Here is a 15,113-nt window from a genome sequence, read left to right on the forward strand (position 1 = left end):
CAAATCTGACGGCTTGTAAAATAGGCACATCAAGTCGCATGAAATCGAAGCCGATTGGACAGTTTTTACATACATCTACGACTATGAAGACTTTACAAACAACCATTGTATTGGATGTGCTGAGATCAAAATACAATCTTTGATGGATGCTGCCTCCAAAGCACCGCAATTAACCACGAAACAAGGTGAATTTCCGCTAGTAGATATGACGCTTCCAATCAAGGTTAAAAGACAGACGATTGGTGAACCAGACCCTACCATCATAATCAAAGTTGGATTCGTATCCTACTCTACCATTCGTGGTAATTTTTTTAAAATGCTTCTGGATAGTTTTGGTTCTACCACTACCAACACAATTGACAAGGTGGCTCTTCTTACTCTACTGGACAGTATTGGCTCAACTTATTCGGACGAAACTGTGGATAGCATATTCTATGACGTGGGAAAAAATCCTACCGACACTCTTACTTTTGACGAAGTAACAACACAGTTGGAATTGCGATTGCATCCTGAAAAATATCACGATGCTGCTACTGGAAAAATAAAACAACCAAATAGTCTTTCTACCCATCAAGAAATTCGTCCTGGTGAACGCATGGTTGACATCAGAGTTTGCCCCATTTGCGAAAAGAAAATCACCAAGACTGTCGATCTAGATGCAATTTCTCATGTGGCTCTTTGTTCTCATGTTGATTTTGGAAAAGCTGAAAACTTTGGTAGGCTTATTGAGCTCCATTCATTTTTGATGGGAATTGGAATGTATATTTGGATGAACCAGCATACTCACCAACTGTAATCAAATATATAGTTCTTGGTGGTTTAGTAACCCATTCGCATGCGTCTCGAAAGTGGTATTCAAAGATTATGTCCTACGTGACATTTGGTGAATATGGCATAGGTAAAAACTCGGGAAATATTCTCTATCAAGACCGAGCTACAGGCCAACTATGCGAAGAAAAAATTCCAACATACATCAGACTAGGTATTCGCCTTCTTTACCAAAGTCGAGGATCTCAATCACGAGCAGAAAAAGCATCTATTCGTAACTTGCTTACAAGCATGTCTGTCAAACAGGGCAAAAAGTTTGATGATCCATCGAGCAAAAGTCACATTGCTTCATTTGTTGCTTTTCACAACCTGGACTTGGATGAGGTACTTGATCCAATAGTCTCCTTCAAAAATTTCAACGAATTCTTTTATCGCAAACTTAAAAGTTCTGCACGTTTGCTTGCTTCTCCAAATCCTGTAAGTAGCCTTGACTATGATATAAATGTGAATGGTCTATTGATTTACAGGGAAAAGTACACATTTATGCTTGAATGGATTTGGCTAAACAATATATATTTTGACTGAATAACGACAGCACGTTGTTGTTTCACCAGCGGATGCAAGATGTAGCGTGTTTCCAACAATCAATGCCGCAACGCAGCTGTGGATCAAAGGACTTAACTTTTCCATTGCACGTCTTTTAGATAGCCCTGAAGAGGGAAAACGATTTGAATCAGGCTCGCTAGCCATTTTTCGTCTTGCTCCTCAAGACTATCATCGTTTCCATATTCCTGTAGATGGTACTTTAGGGGAAACCAAGCATATTGAAGGCACCTTGTTTACCGTCAATCCTATGGCTATTCGATCTACCATTGATATATATACGGAGAATATACGGACGATTACGTATATTGATTCGACGCACTTTGGCCGTGTTGCGTATATATGTGTTGGTGCAATGCTTGTTGGAAGTATTGTGTTGACTTCAGAAGCTGGACAGGAAGTGAAGCGAATGGATGAACATGGGTAAGTTTGGTTATCCATTTGTCAACTTGACTCAAGTCTTGCATAATTACCATTATATTTTTGCTGATCATTTGATGCAATAGATATTTTAAATTTGGTGGATCAACAGTTATTTTACTGTTTGAAGAGGGTAAAGTTGAGTTTGATCGAGATTTGCTAGTCAACTCGGAGCAATCATTGGAAACGTTGCTTAAATATGGACAATCTATTGGCGTACTTTCTCAATCACAATCTTGATTTCACCTACACATTGTGATGCAACCAGTTCATGATAAAAATAAACCCCGTCAAACTCGACAGATTTTAAAAAAGGCTTGGTATATCTTTAATGAGAAAAAAGCAGTCGGTTGACTTTATTTCTGCTGCTGTAAATCACGATCTTTGAACGATTCCCAAAATTCAATGGGAAATCCAGCGACTGAGCCGTCATTCCAAGGTCCAACATCAGCATTGTCACACCCACCAGGACAATTACAGTCACCGCCAAGAAATTTTGGCAAGTTTTCAGGCTCAATATCCTCCAGCAACGTCTTGGCGTAATTCGATCCAATTACACTAATCTTGGCAACGGTGTTTTCATCCAACATACTCTTGATAATTCCCCAAATGGTGGTAAATAGCGTTGGAGCATTAATGATGTACATGCGACCGAGTGTTTCTGGATAGTAGTTTTGAGCCACAGCAGAGAGGGATTGCAGTACTTTTCTCACCTGATTAAACGAGGATAGCGGTACACCTTTAAGATCAATGATGCTACATCCTTGTTCAAGTGGGTGTCCCACTTTTGCTGAGCAGGCAGGCAATCGATATCGCATAAGCTTTTCATATTCTCGAACATGCTTCATGACAACACGATCCTGATTTGTAACTTCAAATAATCGTTTAACATCCAGAGTGTGTAGTCGTTCGATATACACTGGTCGACCGAGCCTATCGGTTTTGTGATAAAACCTGGGATACACTTGATTCACCTGAAAAGACTCTGTGTATGCGAATGTTTGGACGACAGATTCGACGTTGTAAGAAGCACGCCATTGTTCACAGTCTAGAAACATGCGTTCCGTTTTTTGAAGGTCGTATTTGCGAGCTCGGAGAAACCGCAAGAGAAGGGCATCATCATGACGGACAGGATCGAGCTTGATTGATTTTCCAAGAAGAGTACGGAAAGCTTCTAAATCAGTTTGATGATTGTTGGATGGAGCGATTTGAGTCATTTCATGAATTTTCTAGTGGAATATGTCGCAAATAAATGGTTTGAATGAAGCCAGTAGGATAAAAATATATGGATGATATACAGTATGCTTTTTAGTGTGTAAAGGTTGCCTCATCCATGACAAGATAAAACCAAGTGTAGCTTTTTGAATTTGGTTTGACGTCATGTTGCAGCGCACCTGCAGGTTAATTAACAGAGAGTGGATGTAGCTGTTTGAGATTGAGCAGGTGTCAAAGATATGGAATGTACTCGAGTTGATGTGAATCCTCGTTGGTTTATACAAAATAGGATGGAGAAGGACCAGTAAACTTTGTTATAGTTCAATAGCAATGGTGTCCAGTAACCTGATACAATCATTTCATAATATCGACTATTTATCACGCATTTTGACGCCCTTATTCAGCGATTTATTTCACGAGCACAGCGATAGGAGTGATTAAATGATTGATTTGAAACAAGCGTGAAGAAAGTCTATTTGGCTGCAACGGATTGGGTTCAAACGATCAAGTATGCTTGCTTTGAACACTCAATTAGATTTGCATATTTTATGAGCCATCAAGTGCTGGTGTGCTAGTCAACAGCACAGTAAGACACAAAATCATTATTTCCGCTTTGTACCATAAAATATCCACTCCTGATAACTGCACAGCTATGCGAATCCCATCCTTACTTCATTTGCAGTATTTTTTAAGATATTCTAGTTCGCTATTATATCGATATCACAATCCTTGACTGATGCCGCAACCTGGTATGCCAGTATACCATAAGACTGCATCTCAAAAATCACTCCTTCATCATCGCAATCTAGTCGACCATAGTCCATCGCATCCCAATTCATCCATAAACCCGTTACCCGCTCAAGACCTAAATCTCCAGTCTACAACAACTTTAAACTTGCCTAAACAAAAAGTATCGCCAGTTCCTAATATGAGCGATACTGATTCTTCATATGTAGCTTATGGATCCAGGTCAGCGTCGAATGCAGGTGGATGGTTGCTACTTGACCCAGAAAACACTCAGGATGCAACCTCGACAAATATTTTCAATTCAAAACTCCCACTTGCAAACGACCAAGACCAAGACAGCAATCACCCGCAGGAAGATGCTCAGAACCTAGGCAATGAGCGAGACAAGCACTTGGAAGACGAACCCATTATTACTCGGGCTCTACTAATCAACATTGCTATTGTGGCGTGCATTGTTGGCATAGGTACATGTTACTGCATATTGGTTGATGGTTATTTCTAGACAGCGAGCTTGCCATCTCAATATTGTATATTCATTCATTACCGCTTTGATGTACTAATAATACCATTGTCTATTCTAATAGCTGCACTTATTGTTTGGCAACTTCGGCTTACAAGATACATGCATGTCATTCTGCTTTGGGCAAAAGAACATCCAACTCCTGGCCTTGTTGTGCTCATGATGCTTATTGCCATTCTTACGGTTACATCCATTCCTGGTGTGGGGATTCTACAAGTCGCTATTGGGTTCCTATATCAACCATTCCCACTTGCTCTACTCTTCAGTTTTATCTCCATCAATGTCGGTGCTGCTGTAGCAACCATCATTGGAAAGGGGTTCTTGCGGAGCAGAGTCGAAAGCAAAATTAAATCCAACTCGAGATTGAGAAATGCAAAAATTGCCATCGAGTCGGATGGACCACTCATGACAATAATGCTAAGGTGTGCACTGCCTTTTTCTATTGGCAGCTACATGTTTGCGACAATCGATGCCAATGTAAGATACGCTTGTTCTAATCGATGCTTGGAATGAGAAGCTTGATTCATGCTAATTATTTTTTCAACTTACTTCTTGCCTTTGGTCTGGGACTCGATGTTTTAGCCCAGGGCATACATCATCGGGACTATTTTCAGCGGACTGTTGCACGCAATTCCAGACACGTTCATTGGCACTATATTAAATGATTTCCTTGATCCAGCAGGCTCAGAAAATGAGGACAAACGACCCAAATATCTAGTTTTTCTCGTCATGGGAGTCTTTGACATTCTCATCATCACATTTGTAGCTTGCTTCGCCAGCAGAGCTATCCGACGAGTCGACGATGAACAGCGTAAAGGCACATTGGGTGTAAAAATAGATGACATAGAGCAGTCGGATACAGATGTGCTGGTAGTTGAGCAGGATTTGAATCCAGGATTTTCCAGATTTGAAAAATGGTGTATGGTTGCAGCATGCGTAGTAAGCGTATTGGCTTTGTCGTGTGGTGTTCCTTTCATATGGCTCTACTTGGGAAACCCGTGATGGAGATCTCAAACATCTATTTATTTCTTGCATAATGAATTCATAGCATCTACTAGCTTTTAGTAGCTATTTGATTTCCGATTATTTGAACCCAATTAGGGTTTATCAAATGGATTCTAGTTTGAAAATGTAGAGATAGGTTTATTCTTTCAATGTACCTGGATGATCTGCCTGTGCATACCAAATAACGACTGACAAGCCTATAATAGCTGACAGCACGGTTCCGGCAAATGCCCCATTTGCTTTGGTAGTAAATCCGCTTGGGAACAACTCTAAAGGTGAAAATCCATCAAAGGATGTTGAATCATTGTGTCCAAATGCATTTCCTGTGGTGCTCATTCCCAAGTGAGCGCATTGATCCAATGTGGCTTGCGGAACATGGATTGTCTGCTTCATTACATCGGGTGCTTCAACAATAAGAGCTACAAGTCCAGCTTCCAAATGCCATTCAACGTGACAGTGGAAAAGCCATGCACCAGGATTGTCAGAAATAAAACGAATAACAGCAAATCCTTCTGGGGGGATAACCACGGTATCTCTTCGGATAGGATTAATGTGGGCAGATTCAGGAATAGAGTAGGCTTGACCTTCTGGTGTATCTCCCACGATACCTTTGTGGACAATCTGAAACTTGTGGCCATGCAAATGGAAAGGATGCTGTCCTGGATCATTATTAAACACGACAAGTTGAACTCCTTTCATATGATCGACAACAATGGCTGGATTATTGAGTCCATAGGCTGAAGGCGTAATCGCATGTTCATTAGGCAAGGTAAGCGCAGTAAATATAGCAGGCGTCTTGTGCATATGGAAAACAGATTTGTTGAACGCGCCGTGATTCACACCATCCTCATAGAGCTCGAATTCCACATCAAGCTGTATAGATTGATCGGCTTGGAAAATGCCTTGTGGATCCAGTGGAACCAGCTTGGTTTCATCAAATAGCGATGCATCCAACTCCTCTGCATTTTCATCCTCAAACATGGGAGCGTCTGGACTGTATTGAAGAGTGGCATTGACAAAGCCATTGAGTGTATCTGGAGGATTGTCAAACATGGACATGTCCATATCGGCACGAATACGGAAATTAAAATCGGTTGTATTTTTAGTAGTGAACAAGAATGCATATCTCTGAGCAGCTGCAATGGGAATTACGGGAGCAGGGTAAGGCTCGACATCTTCCCCATCAACTTCTATGATAGAGAGTTCATGGTCCTCTATAGAAAACTCAAACATGGCTAGTGCAGACATGGTAACGACGCGTAGCTTGTATGTTGTGTCTGGTTTCACCTTGATGATGGTGTTGGCATCATGGTTGATCAGACCGGACTCGGGGATAGGCTCCATTCCAGTTGGATTAAAAATGGACAAGAAATGATCGTTGAGCGGCTTGTGTTCTTGATGGTACCAATCTATTCAAAAAGTCAGAAAGTTGCCAATTCAAAGTATAAAATTCAAGCATGGCTTACCCGAAAGAGAGAGAACAATCTCATCGTCGTACTTGATTTTGGAAGCTGCCTTTTGTGCAGCAGTTGGGTGTAAAATCAAAGGGGTACGGAAACCATCAACGTACTGTCCTAGATGATGTCCATGCAGCCAATACGTGCCTGTCTGCTGAATTGGAATATTGTAGGTGTAAGTCATTCCTGGTGCGATGCCGCACTCGGTCACGCCAAATGCTCCATCGTAGTAGTTTGTACCATTCTGATACAGACCATGAGCATGCAGAGAGGTTGGCATATCCAAATGGTTGGTAGCATGGATTACCAACGTATCCCCAATTGTTGCATGAATCTCGTCGATGGGCCATTTTCCATTCACACCAATTGCTCGGCGAGGAAATAATCCGTCTGGATTGACATTGTCAATCCAAGAAATAGTCCAATTAAGAGAGACTGTAGCAGCAGAAACGGTCGGCAGTGGAAATGCCCAAACTGCTGCCATCCAAGCCGCAGTAGTCAATCTGCCAGCACTAGCAATTCTACCTACTATAGAGATCGAGTTATCATTAACCTTTGATGGTTTCATTGTAAAGTTAATCAGCCCGTGAATGTACGTTTAAAAAATCAAAGTTTTGATGCTGTTTTATGAAGCAATATAGCTGAATGCTTCCGATCGGAATGAGCTAAAATTCTCAAGATAGGAAGCTAGAGGGCTTGTTATGCTTTGTATTTACTATGGCTATTGAATTTATAACACGCCTTTTTTTTATGGCGGCATGAAAGTGCTGGATAAGGGATGCCTGTGCCGCATTTGTCCATACTGAATATAGGCTACATAGCGGTTTTTGCGTATACATATTTATAAGAAACCCATTTCAGTTTTGCCGATGGATTCAATTCATTCCGGTAAATTTTTCCAATTATATTTTGAAGTTTATCTGCGTTTTCATCCAAAATAGTTGAATTTAAAAACACAAGGTTCAAACAAATTACAGCACTGTTTTGAGTTGGGCGGTCCGAGTTACCTATCAAACAAGCAAGGGTATATAAAATATAATTGGCTTTATTTTCAAAGCCTGCCGCCTTTACCACGTCCTATTATTAATAATAGCAGCAATGTGTTCCGAAATATTAGGGAGGCCATACAACTGTGCATTCCTAAACAATCCCTTTTCCAATACTAAAAATAATTAATGCAACCCATGTAAAGCCGCACATGAATGCCCCTACTTTGTGCACCAAACTCGACTGATTGCTAGTTTTCAATACATGGATTTTCGAGATTGATACAAGACAAACACAATTGCTCCACGAAAAAAAACAAGATTTATAGTTACCAATGTTAACCACGTCGATTCTTGGTTGATTATGATTGCTGAGTATACATGTCTTGTAAAAGCCGCTTGATATTGACAAAGCAAAAGTTAAGGGACTTGTCTACTGTATATTGCAAATTGACTTCCGATCCGACAAGTTTTTTGTTCAGCCGTTATCTACTCCCTTATATTTGCAGAAGCATCAAAGACAAGTTAATATTTGAATACCAAAATGCCCCTTCTCAGATGTACCATTATATCTTTACTACAACTACAGTTGCATTTATTGGCGGGAAATTAAAAAAGTATCATTACAACAAGGTATTTCAAAGTTACCCGTCACGCTCTTGCTATACCAGACATCCTATGCCATCATCCTGATTGTATTTCTTGCTAACCTCTGTAGCATTCACTCTAGCAGCAACAATGCCGGACCTTTTTTCGATTCCTATTTTTTTCATTCTCTTTCGTGAGACGATCGAAGCAGCAATTATTGTGTCTGTCATGATTGCTCTCATTGATAAGATTTCTGCATCATCTCCACAGTTCAAGGCCATGTCACGCCAATTGAAGCGACAGGTCTGGGTCGGTACACTCTCAGGATTATTAATCTCCTTGACCATTGGAGTTATTTTTCTTGTTATTCTATTCAAGTATGCAGTTGATATCTGGGCCCAAGCCGAGGCTTTGTGGGAAGGTGTGTTTAGTTTGCTCGCTTCCATCATGGTGGCCGTCACTGCCATTTCTATGCTCAAGGGATCTCGCATGTATGAAAGATATTCGATTAAACTGGCCAAAAAGCTTGGAACTATTTCACATACAGATGATGGAATTACACATGCAACATATACCAATGTTTCTGGGTCAGACATTGTCGATCGAACTAATGACATTGACAACTCGCCTTTCAAATCCAGTAGTGTGCCAGCTGGCTTGGATGGTCAAAAGCAGCATGTTGCTCAGATGGATGGTGCCCTTCAAGTAATCCATGAATCTACACCTCAAGAGGATCAGGTCGATGCACTCAGACAGCCGCTCAGAGCTTTGTTCTGGCTTCCGTTTATTACTATGCTACGCGAGGGTCTTGAATCGGTGGTTTTTATTGGAGGTGTAGCCATGTCTGAAGATGGTAGGTCAATTCCGCTTGCTGTAATCTGCGGTATACTGGTCGGTGTTGGCATCGGGTTCCTGCTACATACTGGTGGCTCGCGACTTACTCTGCATTGGTTTTTTGTCATCTCTGCCTGTTTCCTTTTGCTCATTGCCAACGGCCTTTTCGTCAAGTCCATTGGCCACTTTGAAGACTACACGTGGAGCAAGGCCATTAATCTTGAAGCTGATGATGTGGGCACTGGCGCATTTGATCCAAGAATCAATGTGTGGCATTTTGATTGCTGTAGTCCCGAAGACAAGACACAAGGATGGGGTATCTTCAACTCTATTCTAGGATGGCTTAATAATGCATCAGTATTCACTGTAACATTCTACTGCTTGTTTTGGATCATCAGCTCATGCCTATTGATCTTTATGCGATTCCGCGAAAACAAGCTCCGTGCCAACAAATAAGAACGTGAAAGTTTATCCAGTCTATCAAATAGTTTTAACTACTGAAGATTTGATTGGATATCTTGCTATTGTGATAACTCTACATTTAGACCAGTGATAGTTCACACCTTTGTCTAAGCCACTGCATTGCCAAGGTGATAATCTTGCTTCTTTCCACTTCATTGCCGTATTCATATAAAATGGAACACCTGCATTCAACTTGCATTGACTAGCTTTATTTTGCTTTGAAATAAACAATGATTGAATCTTTGCGTTTTATACTACAAATTGACTGCTTCAATAGATATTCTCAATATCAGGAATCACATGTACAAACCCATTTTTAGATTGTCATCTGTGCCAAGAATGAACAGTATAGAGCTTTATACCTCGCAAGATTGCTGTTGGACGATTAAAAGACACAATGTTGTTTAGTAAACTAGCATCAATCGTTTGATGAGACTGACAGTTTATATGTGACACTGGAATAGAGTATACAATTACATGGGAAAACGGCTGGCGGTATCATGCTATGTTCAAATCTCAAAATAACTGTATAACAGAGTGTGGGTCATATCTGGCATTTTTCCCTAATCCAACTGCTCTGCCTGTATGATATTCAAGGCTCAGTTGAACATATTCATACTATGCCAGTCTAAAGCCATATCAGAGCTACAGGAAATTGAAAATAAGTTTTATTTATATGGTATGTTGTAATGCAACAGTGAAATGGCAAGAGTAAAAAAGATTGTGCATCAAGTAAACCTGTTAAAATGAGGATTAGGTTTAAAATCATCACCCAGACCCAAAAACAATGCTACTTTAGTGTAAGCTCATTTGAATATAGAAAGTGCGGGGTGGAATGATCGGACTTGCTCTTTTTGTAATTATTTCCATGAACAGATTCAAAAGGAAACGTATCAAATGTCCGTTTAAATTGGCGTGCTTGATATTGCGCAAGCATCGATTGCTCGTGATGTTGGTTAGGTGATGATTGGTTTTGAGAAACAGCATGATGCTGATAATGATGCTGTTGGTGGTGGGAAGATGGGTAGTAGTGGGGTGGGTAGTGATGTGGCTGCGTCGATGGAGGTAGAGTGATGGAGTGATGTCTACTATCAGGACGAGTAGAAATTGAAGGCAGAACTGGGTATTCTAAACTTGGAGAGTGTGAAGAATGATTCCTACGACCATCAAAAGCAGCTGGAGCATTGCCATAGTATTCGCGGTGATGCAAATAGCGAGGTTGTTGCTGGAATGCCGAGATCGCTTCCTGCTTTGTCTGCACAATTGTCGGCTTGAAATTCATGGAGTGATTGGGGCTATTATGCACACGGGTGTCGTCTGAATCAGACTTTTGAAACGGTTTATAGTTTGAAAGATAATCATGCTCGCTGTGGCGATACCTATTGTAAGTGGATGGGTAAGGATGCGAATTGCCACTATTTGAGCAAGCCAAGAGCTGTGGATCACTATCCGTGCGCGATGAGTAAAGGACAGGTTTGACCGATAAATCTGGATTCGCCTTATCTTGAATGATATCCTGTGTGGCTGTTGGAGGAGGCTCTTGTGAGCAACTGGTACCTGCTATACCAGACACAGTTGATGGCTTTTTGATCCTACGCAAAGCAGCGGTATGGGATTTGAAATGAGCAGCCAAGTTGTCCGTTCGCGTAAATGTCTTGTGACATCCATGAAAGGTACATAGAAACGGACGTTCGCCTGTATGCATTCTCAAATGACGCGTCAAGTGCTCTTGTCGGTTGAACATACTGGTGCTAAAATAACCCGTGATTGGCAAATTAAAGATCAAAACCAAAGGAGAAAGTAAAAACACATGGTTAGCTGTCATAGCCAGCATAAAACTGCGTTTTAAAGGAGCCTGGACAAAGCAGAGTGATCATAGTTGGAGATTCAACGGGATTTGAGGGCATAAACCATTAAAAGCATAACCAAAGAACAAAACATCGACATCACATGATGACAATAAAGAGACAAGGTGGAAAAACCAACGGGGTTGATTGAATTAGATTGGAAAGTAAATAGCTCGCACTGCCAGACATTAATGAGTAGATCATTCCAAACAGATGTTTGATGTTTTCAAGCACATGAACCTGTTCATCAAATAAGCAATAAAAATCCAAACCAATGGAAACATACCATAAAGAATAGGTGCATTTGATGGTTTTGGGTAACTGCTCTTGTCTCTTGGCTGGACCCCTTTGCTTTCGAGGGCGGACTCTTGCTGCTTCCAGACCAGTGTCTGGTACAACACTGGCATGAGATGATTTTCCTCCTTTGATATCTCCATCATTGACCGTCTGTGATTCGTCAGCCTCCATACTTTTTGCACCAAGCACAAGCCTAGGGGTTGCACTTAAAAGTCTAGGGGTAGCGAGGGACATTGGTGTGGTTGAACTAGGGTCGGAGAGAGGAGAGGCAGTTATTTTTTGAATATACGTTGATGGATTCTGTAGCATATCGCCTTGTTCCCGCTGCCTCTCATGATGATGGCTGTAGTCCTGCTCTATATGGTACCTCCTGATTTGGCCATTGCTGACGGTGATATGGTTAGTAGCGCTTACAACGCCTCTGCTGCCAGACGTAATTCTGTTGGGGTGGGGTTCGAAAAGATGTGGTGCAGTATATGATAGTGATGGCTTAGATCCAACCAACCGTCTGGATAAACCCAAGGCATTGTCCGCTAGATTGCCACAATTAGGAGAAATGTTTGACCGAGTGCTGACAGCAATGGCACTGCACGGTGCCAACACACAAGTGGATGCGAGCAAATGGGTGCCATCTGATACAAAGGGAACTGTGCTGGCAGGATGACTGCTATTTGTCCGAGTTATAGGGGTGGTACAATATTGAGCAGGATTACCCGATGTGGCTCTCCGAATCAATGTTGAATCAGTGGTTGCTGCAAATGTTGAAGGGTCGGCTCTGTCCAGCACGGTAGACTCAAAGGGCGTTGCTGCCTGTGCTTGTTGGGTTGCTGCTTTGGAAATAAATGTGGGCAACAATGCAGGGTGCTTGCTTTCGTATGCATAAGATGTTGTAGATAGTGAAGGAGCTGGATGGGATACAGATAGGGAGGAGTGCGGATACGATGGCTGTTGCTGGTAAATTAAAGGGGTGTTGAATCTTGCACCATCTGAGATGCAAGCTTTACCATCCGAAATTGCATCATCTTTTTCAGCCTTTTTGGATGCATTATCTGTACAATTTGGTGATTGATGATGCTGAACAGATAGTACATTGTCTGCTGAAGTACATTGAGGTGAAGTTTGCATGTTGGGTTTTGAAAACCCACTACTTGACTTGGCATCTTCTCTGTCATGGAAAGATTGCAAACTATTGTCTGTGTCAATGGCTGTATCATGGCTACCAAAATCAATGACTGCAGCCAAAGACATGGGGTTGAGCACGGAGAATGAGCGCCGATGGAGCATGGCGAATGACCTGCAGCAAATTGTGGTGTACTATACAATTAAAGACGGAAACAAACAGGAGAACTTTTGACGGCTATTTTTATGGGTTGCTGAATGCCGAAAATACAAAAGGTAGTTGCGGCTATATTATATAGCGAAAAAGAATTCTCGCCATCTGATTTGAGGAAATCAAATAGCCCTTGACTACAGTCGTGAATCCTGGACTAGACAAAATTCACAAGTTTGGCTACAAAAAGAGCTATATACCCAATGGATTGGACGTTGTTTTGCTTCCAACCTGATACCACAGCTGTTGAACCAATTATTATATTTGGTTTGAACTACTATTTTCAACGCACTCTTCATGGCTAGTTTCATTCACTGCTGTATTCATGGAAAATAGATCACTAAATCAAGTGACAGTAATAAATATTGTCTCATGACACAATTGATGCCAGTTTACTGGTCAACATTGTGTTTTGCAAACTCCCTGATAGGTTTACTGGCCTTTCTTGGTGCTTATTTTGTATAGAAAACTGACCGAGTGCTTACATCAGTTTCAATACATCCCATATCCTTGGCACTTGTTTAATTTCCAACTCTTCTTTCTTATAAACTAAACATTATGTCATTGGGTGATTGATATGGAAACAAGTTGTATTAGAGACATGCAATCTGTTTTTTGAACTAGAGCGCGAATATGAGATTAGAATACAATAAATACGAGGTTATCAAGTTTGAAGTATCAGAGCAGTCAAACCAAATATTTGGGCTACAATATATGAATCTGATTTCAAACTTGTCGACTGTACAATGTATAACTCCTAAAGATGGAGAATGCCGATTCAAAAATATAGCTTGGTTGTATTGTATAATGGCTGTTGTTTGAAGGCTGATTAAAGGAATTGTAAATGCTTTAATATTTCAGGATTTTCCAAACAATGATAGTGAAGCATTCCCTGATGCTTATTCGACTCGAAACAACATACTATTTCACAAAACTGGACTCACTAATTAAACATGATCTGTCAATCATTCAACAAACAGCAAACTTGCAAGATATCGAGCTCTATATTGTCTAGTCTTGGAAAAGCTGACAATTTAATAAAAAATGGGTTTGTAGATGCAATTCCCGACATTCTCAATTTCTCAATAAATACAAAAACCAAGCTATATTTTTGAATCGGCATTCTCCATCTTTAGGAGTTATACATTGTATAGTCGACAAGTTTGAAATCATATTTATATATTGTAGCCCAAATATTTGGTTTGACTGCTCTGATACTTCAAACTTGATAACCTCGTATTTATTGTATCCTAATCTCATATTCGCGCTCTAGTTCAAAAAACAGATTGCATGTCTCTAATACAACTTGTTTCCATATCAATCACCCAATGACATAATGTTTAGTTTATAAGAAAGAAGAGTTGGAAATTAAACAAGTGCCAAGGATATGGGATGTATTGAAACTGATGTAAGCACTCGGTCAGTTTTCTATACAAAATAAGCACCAGGAAAAGCCAGTAAACCTATCAGGGAGTTTGCAAAACACAATGCTGACCAGTAAACTGGCATCAATTGTGTCATGAGACAATATTTATTACTGTCACTTGATTTAGTGATCTATTTTCCATGAATACGGATGTCAAGGGTTGGTTTATTGTTTAGACTATTAAAAAACATCAAAGTGCAACCAGGCATTTCAGCATGGCACAGCCCATAGCCGTCTGCGGTATACATGATTGTACTCTAGCCCTGATTGTCATGTAGATAGTCACTGTGCACAAGAAGCTGCTTTGAAAGGAAAACATGTCAAATAAAGGGATGGCTAAGGATAGTCTGTGGCTCTAAACCCTCCAATATCTAGCAGCACAACAAACACAGGCTGCTTCTGACAAGTGAGCTACGCGTTAGGCCAGACACAACCAACTCATTCCAATTCTCTGATTCTTTGTGTATTGTCACTGTATCTCCCTTTTCAATACACAGTGGATACTTGCCCTCCCCTATCAATGTAAACCCTAAAAATATTGTGTTCATGTTACCTGTAAGTAGGGTTTTGTGATCTCCCTTAATCGGCGTCTAAACTATATAATCGTC

General features: G+C 40.7%; 6 protein-coding genes across 6 annotated transcripts; 3 read left to right on the plus strand and 3 right to left on the minus strand.

Annotated features, from left to right (window-relative positions):
* Positions 1-864: 864 nt before the first annotated feature.
* On the plus strand, positions 865-2,031 carry BATDEDRAFT_10615 (phosphatidylserine decarboxylase 2; the record flags this gene model as incomplete). Its single annotated transcript, XM_006677680.1, has 3 exons — positions 865-1,245; positions 1,364-1,794; positions 1,878-2,031. 3 exons carry the CDS (start codon positions 865-867, stop codon positions 2,029-2,031), a joined length of 966 nt encoding a protein of 321 aa, XP_006677743.1.
* A 188-nt stretch (positions 2,032-2,219) lies between these two features.
* Positions 2,220-2,912, minus strand: BATDEDRAFT_4327 (uncharacterized protein; the record flags this gene model as incomplete). The annotated part of the gene is made up of 1 exon (XM_006677640.1): positions 2,220-2,912. A coding segment is annotated over one exon (693 nt), but the record flags the coding sequence as incomplete, so codon positions are not given.
* An 845-nt stretch (positions 2,913-3,757) lies between these two features.
* BATDEDRAFT_87875 (uncharacterized protein) lies at positions 3,758-5,275 on the plus strand (the record flags this gene model as incomplete). Its single annotated transcript, XM_006678077.1, has 3 exons — positions 3,758-4,217; positions 4,338-4,750; positions 4,856-5,275. The coding sequence occupies 3 exons, from the start codon at positions 3,758-3,760 to the stop codon at positions 5,273-5,275; spliced, it is 1,293 nt and encodes a 430-aa protein (XP_006678140.1).
* A 141-nt stretch (positions 5,276-5,416) lies between these two features.
* Positions 5,417-7,219, minus strand: BATDEDRAFT_19293 (uncharacterized protein; the record flags this gene model as incomplete). The annotated part of the gene is made up of 2 exons (XM_006677749.1): positions 5,417-6,687; positions 6,745-7,219. The coding sequence occupies 2 exons, from the start codon at positions 7,217-7,219 to the stop codon at positions 5,417-5,419; spliced, it is 1,746 nt and encodes a 581-aa protein (XP_006677812.1).
* Positions 7,220-8,459: 1,240 nt separating this feature from the next.
* On the plus strand, positions 8,460-9,851 carry BATDEDRAFT_19298 (uncharacterized protein; the record flags this gene model as incomplete). Its single annotated transcript, XM_006677750.1, has 2 exons — positions 8,460-8,896; positions 9,074-9,851. 2 exons carry the CDS (start codon positions 8,460-8,462, stop codon positions 9,597-9,599), a joined length of 963 nt encoding a protein of 320 aa, XP_006677813.1. The 3' UTR covers positions 9,600-9,851.
* Positions 9,852-11,181: 1,330 nt separating this feature from the next.
* On the minus strand, positions 11,182-11,349 carry BATDEDRAFT_10759 (uncharacterized protein; the record flags this gene model as incomplete). The annotated part of the gene is made up of 1 exon (XM_006677695.1): positions 11,182-11,349. A coding segment is annotated over one exon (168 nt), but the record flags the coding sequence as incomplete, so codon positions are not given.
* Positions 11,350-15,113: the final 3,764 nt, after the last annotated feature.

The sequence above is a fragment of the Batrachochytrium dendrobatidis genome (assembly GCF_000203795.2).
Source record: "Batrachochytrium dendrobatidis JAM81 unplaced genomic scaffold BATDEscaffold_4, whole genome shotgun sequence".
NCBI lineage: Eukaryota > Fungi > Chytridiomycota > Chytridiomycetes > Rhizophydiales > Batrachochytrium > Batrachochytrium dendrobatidis.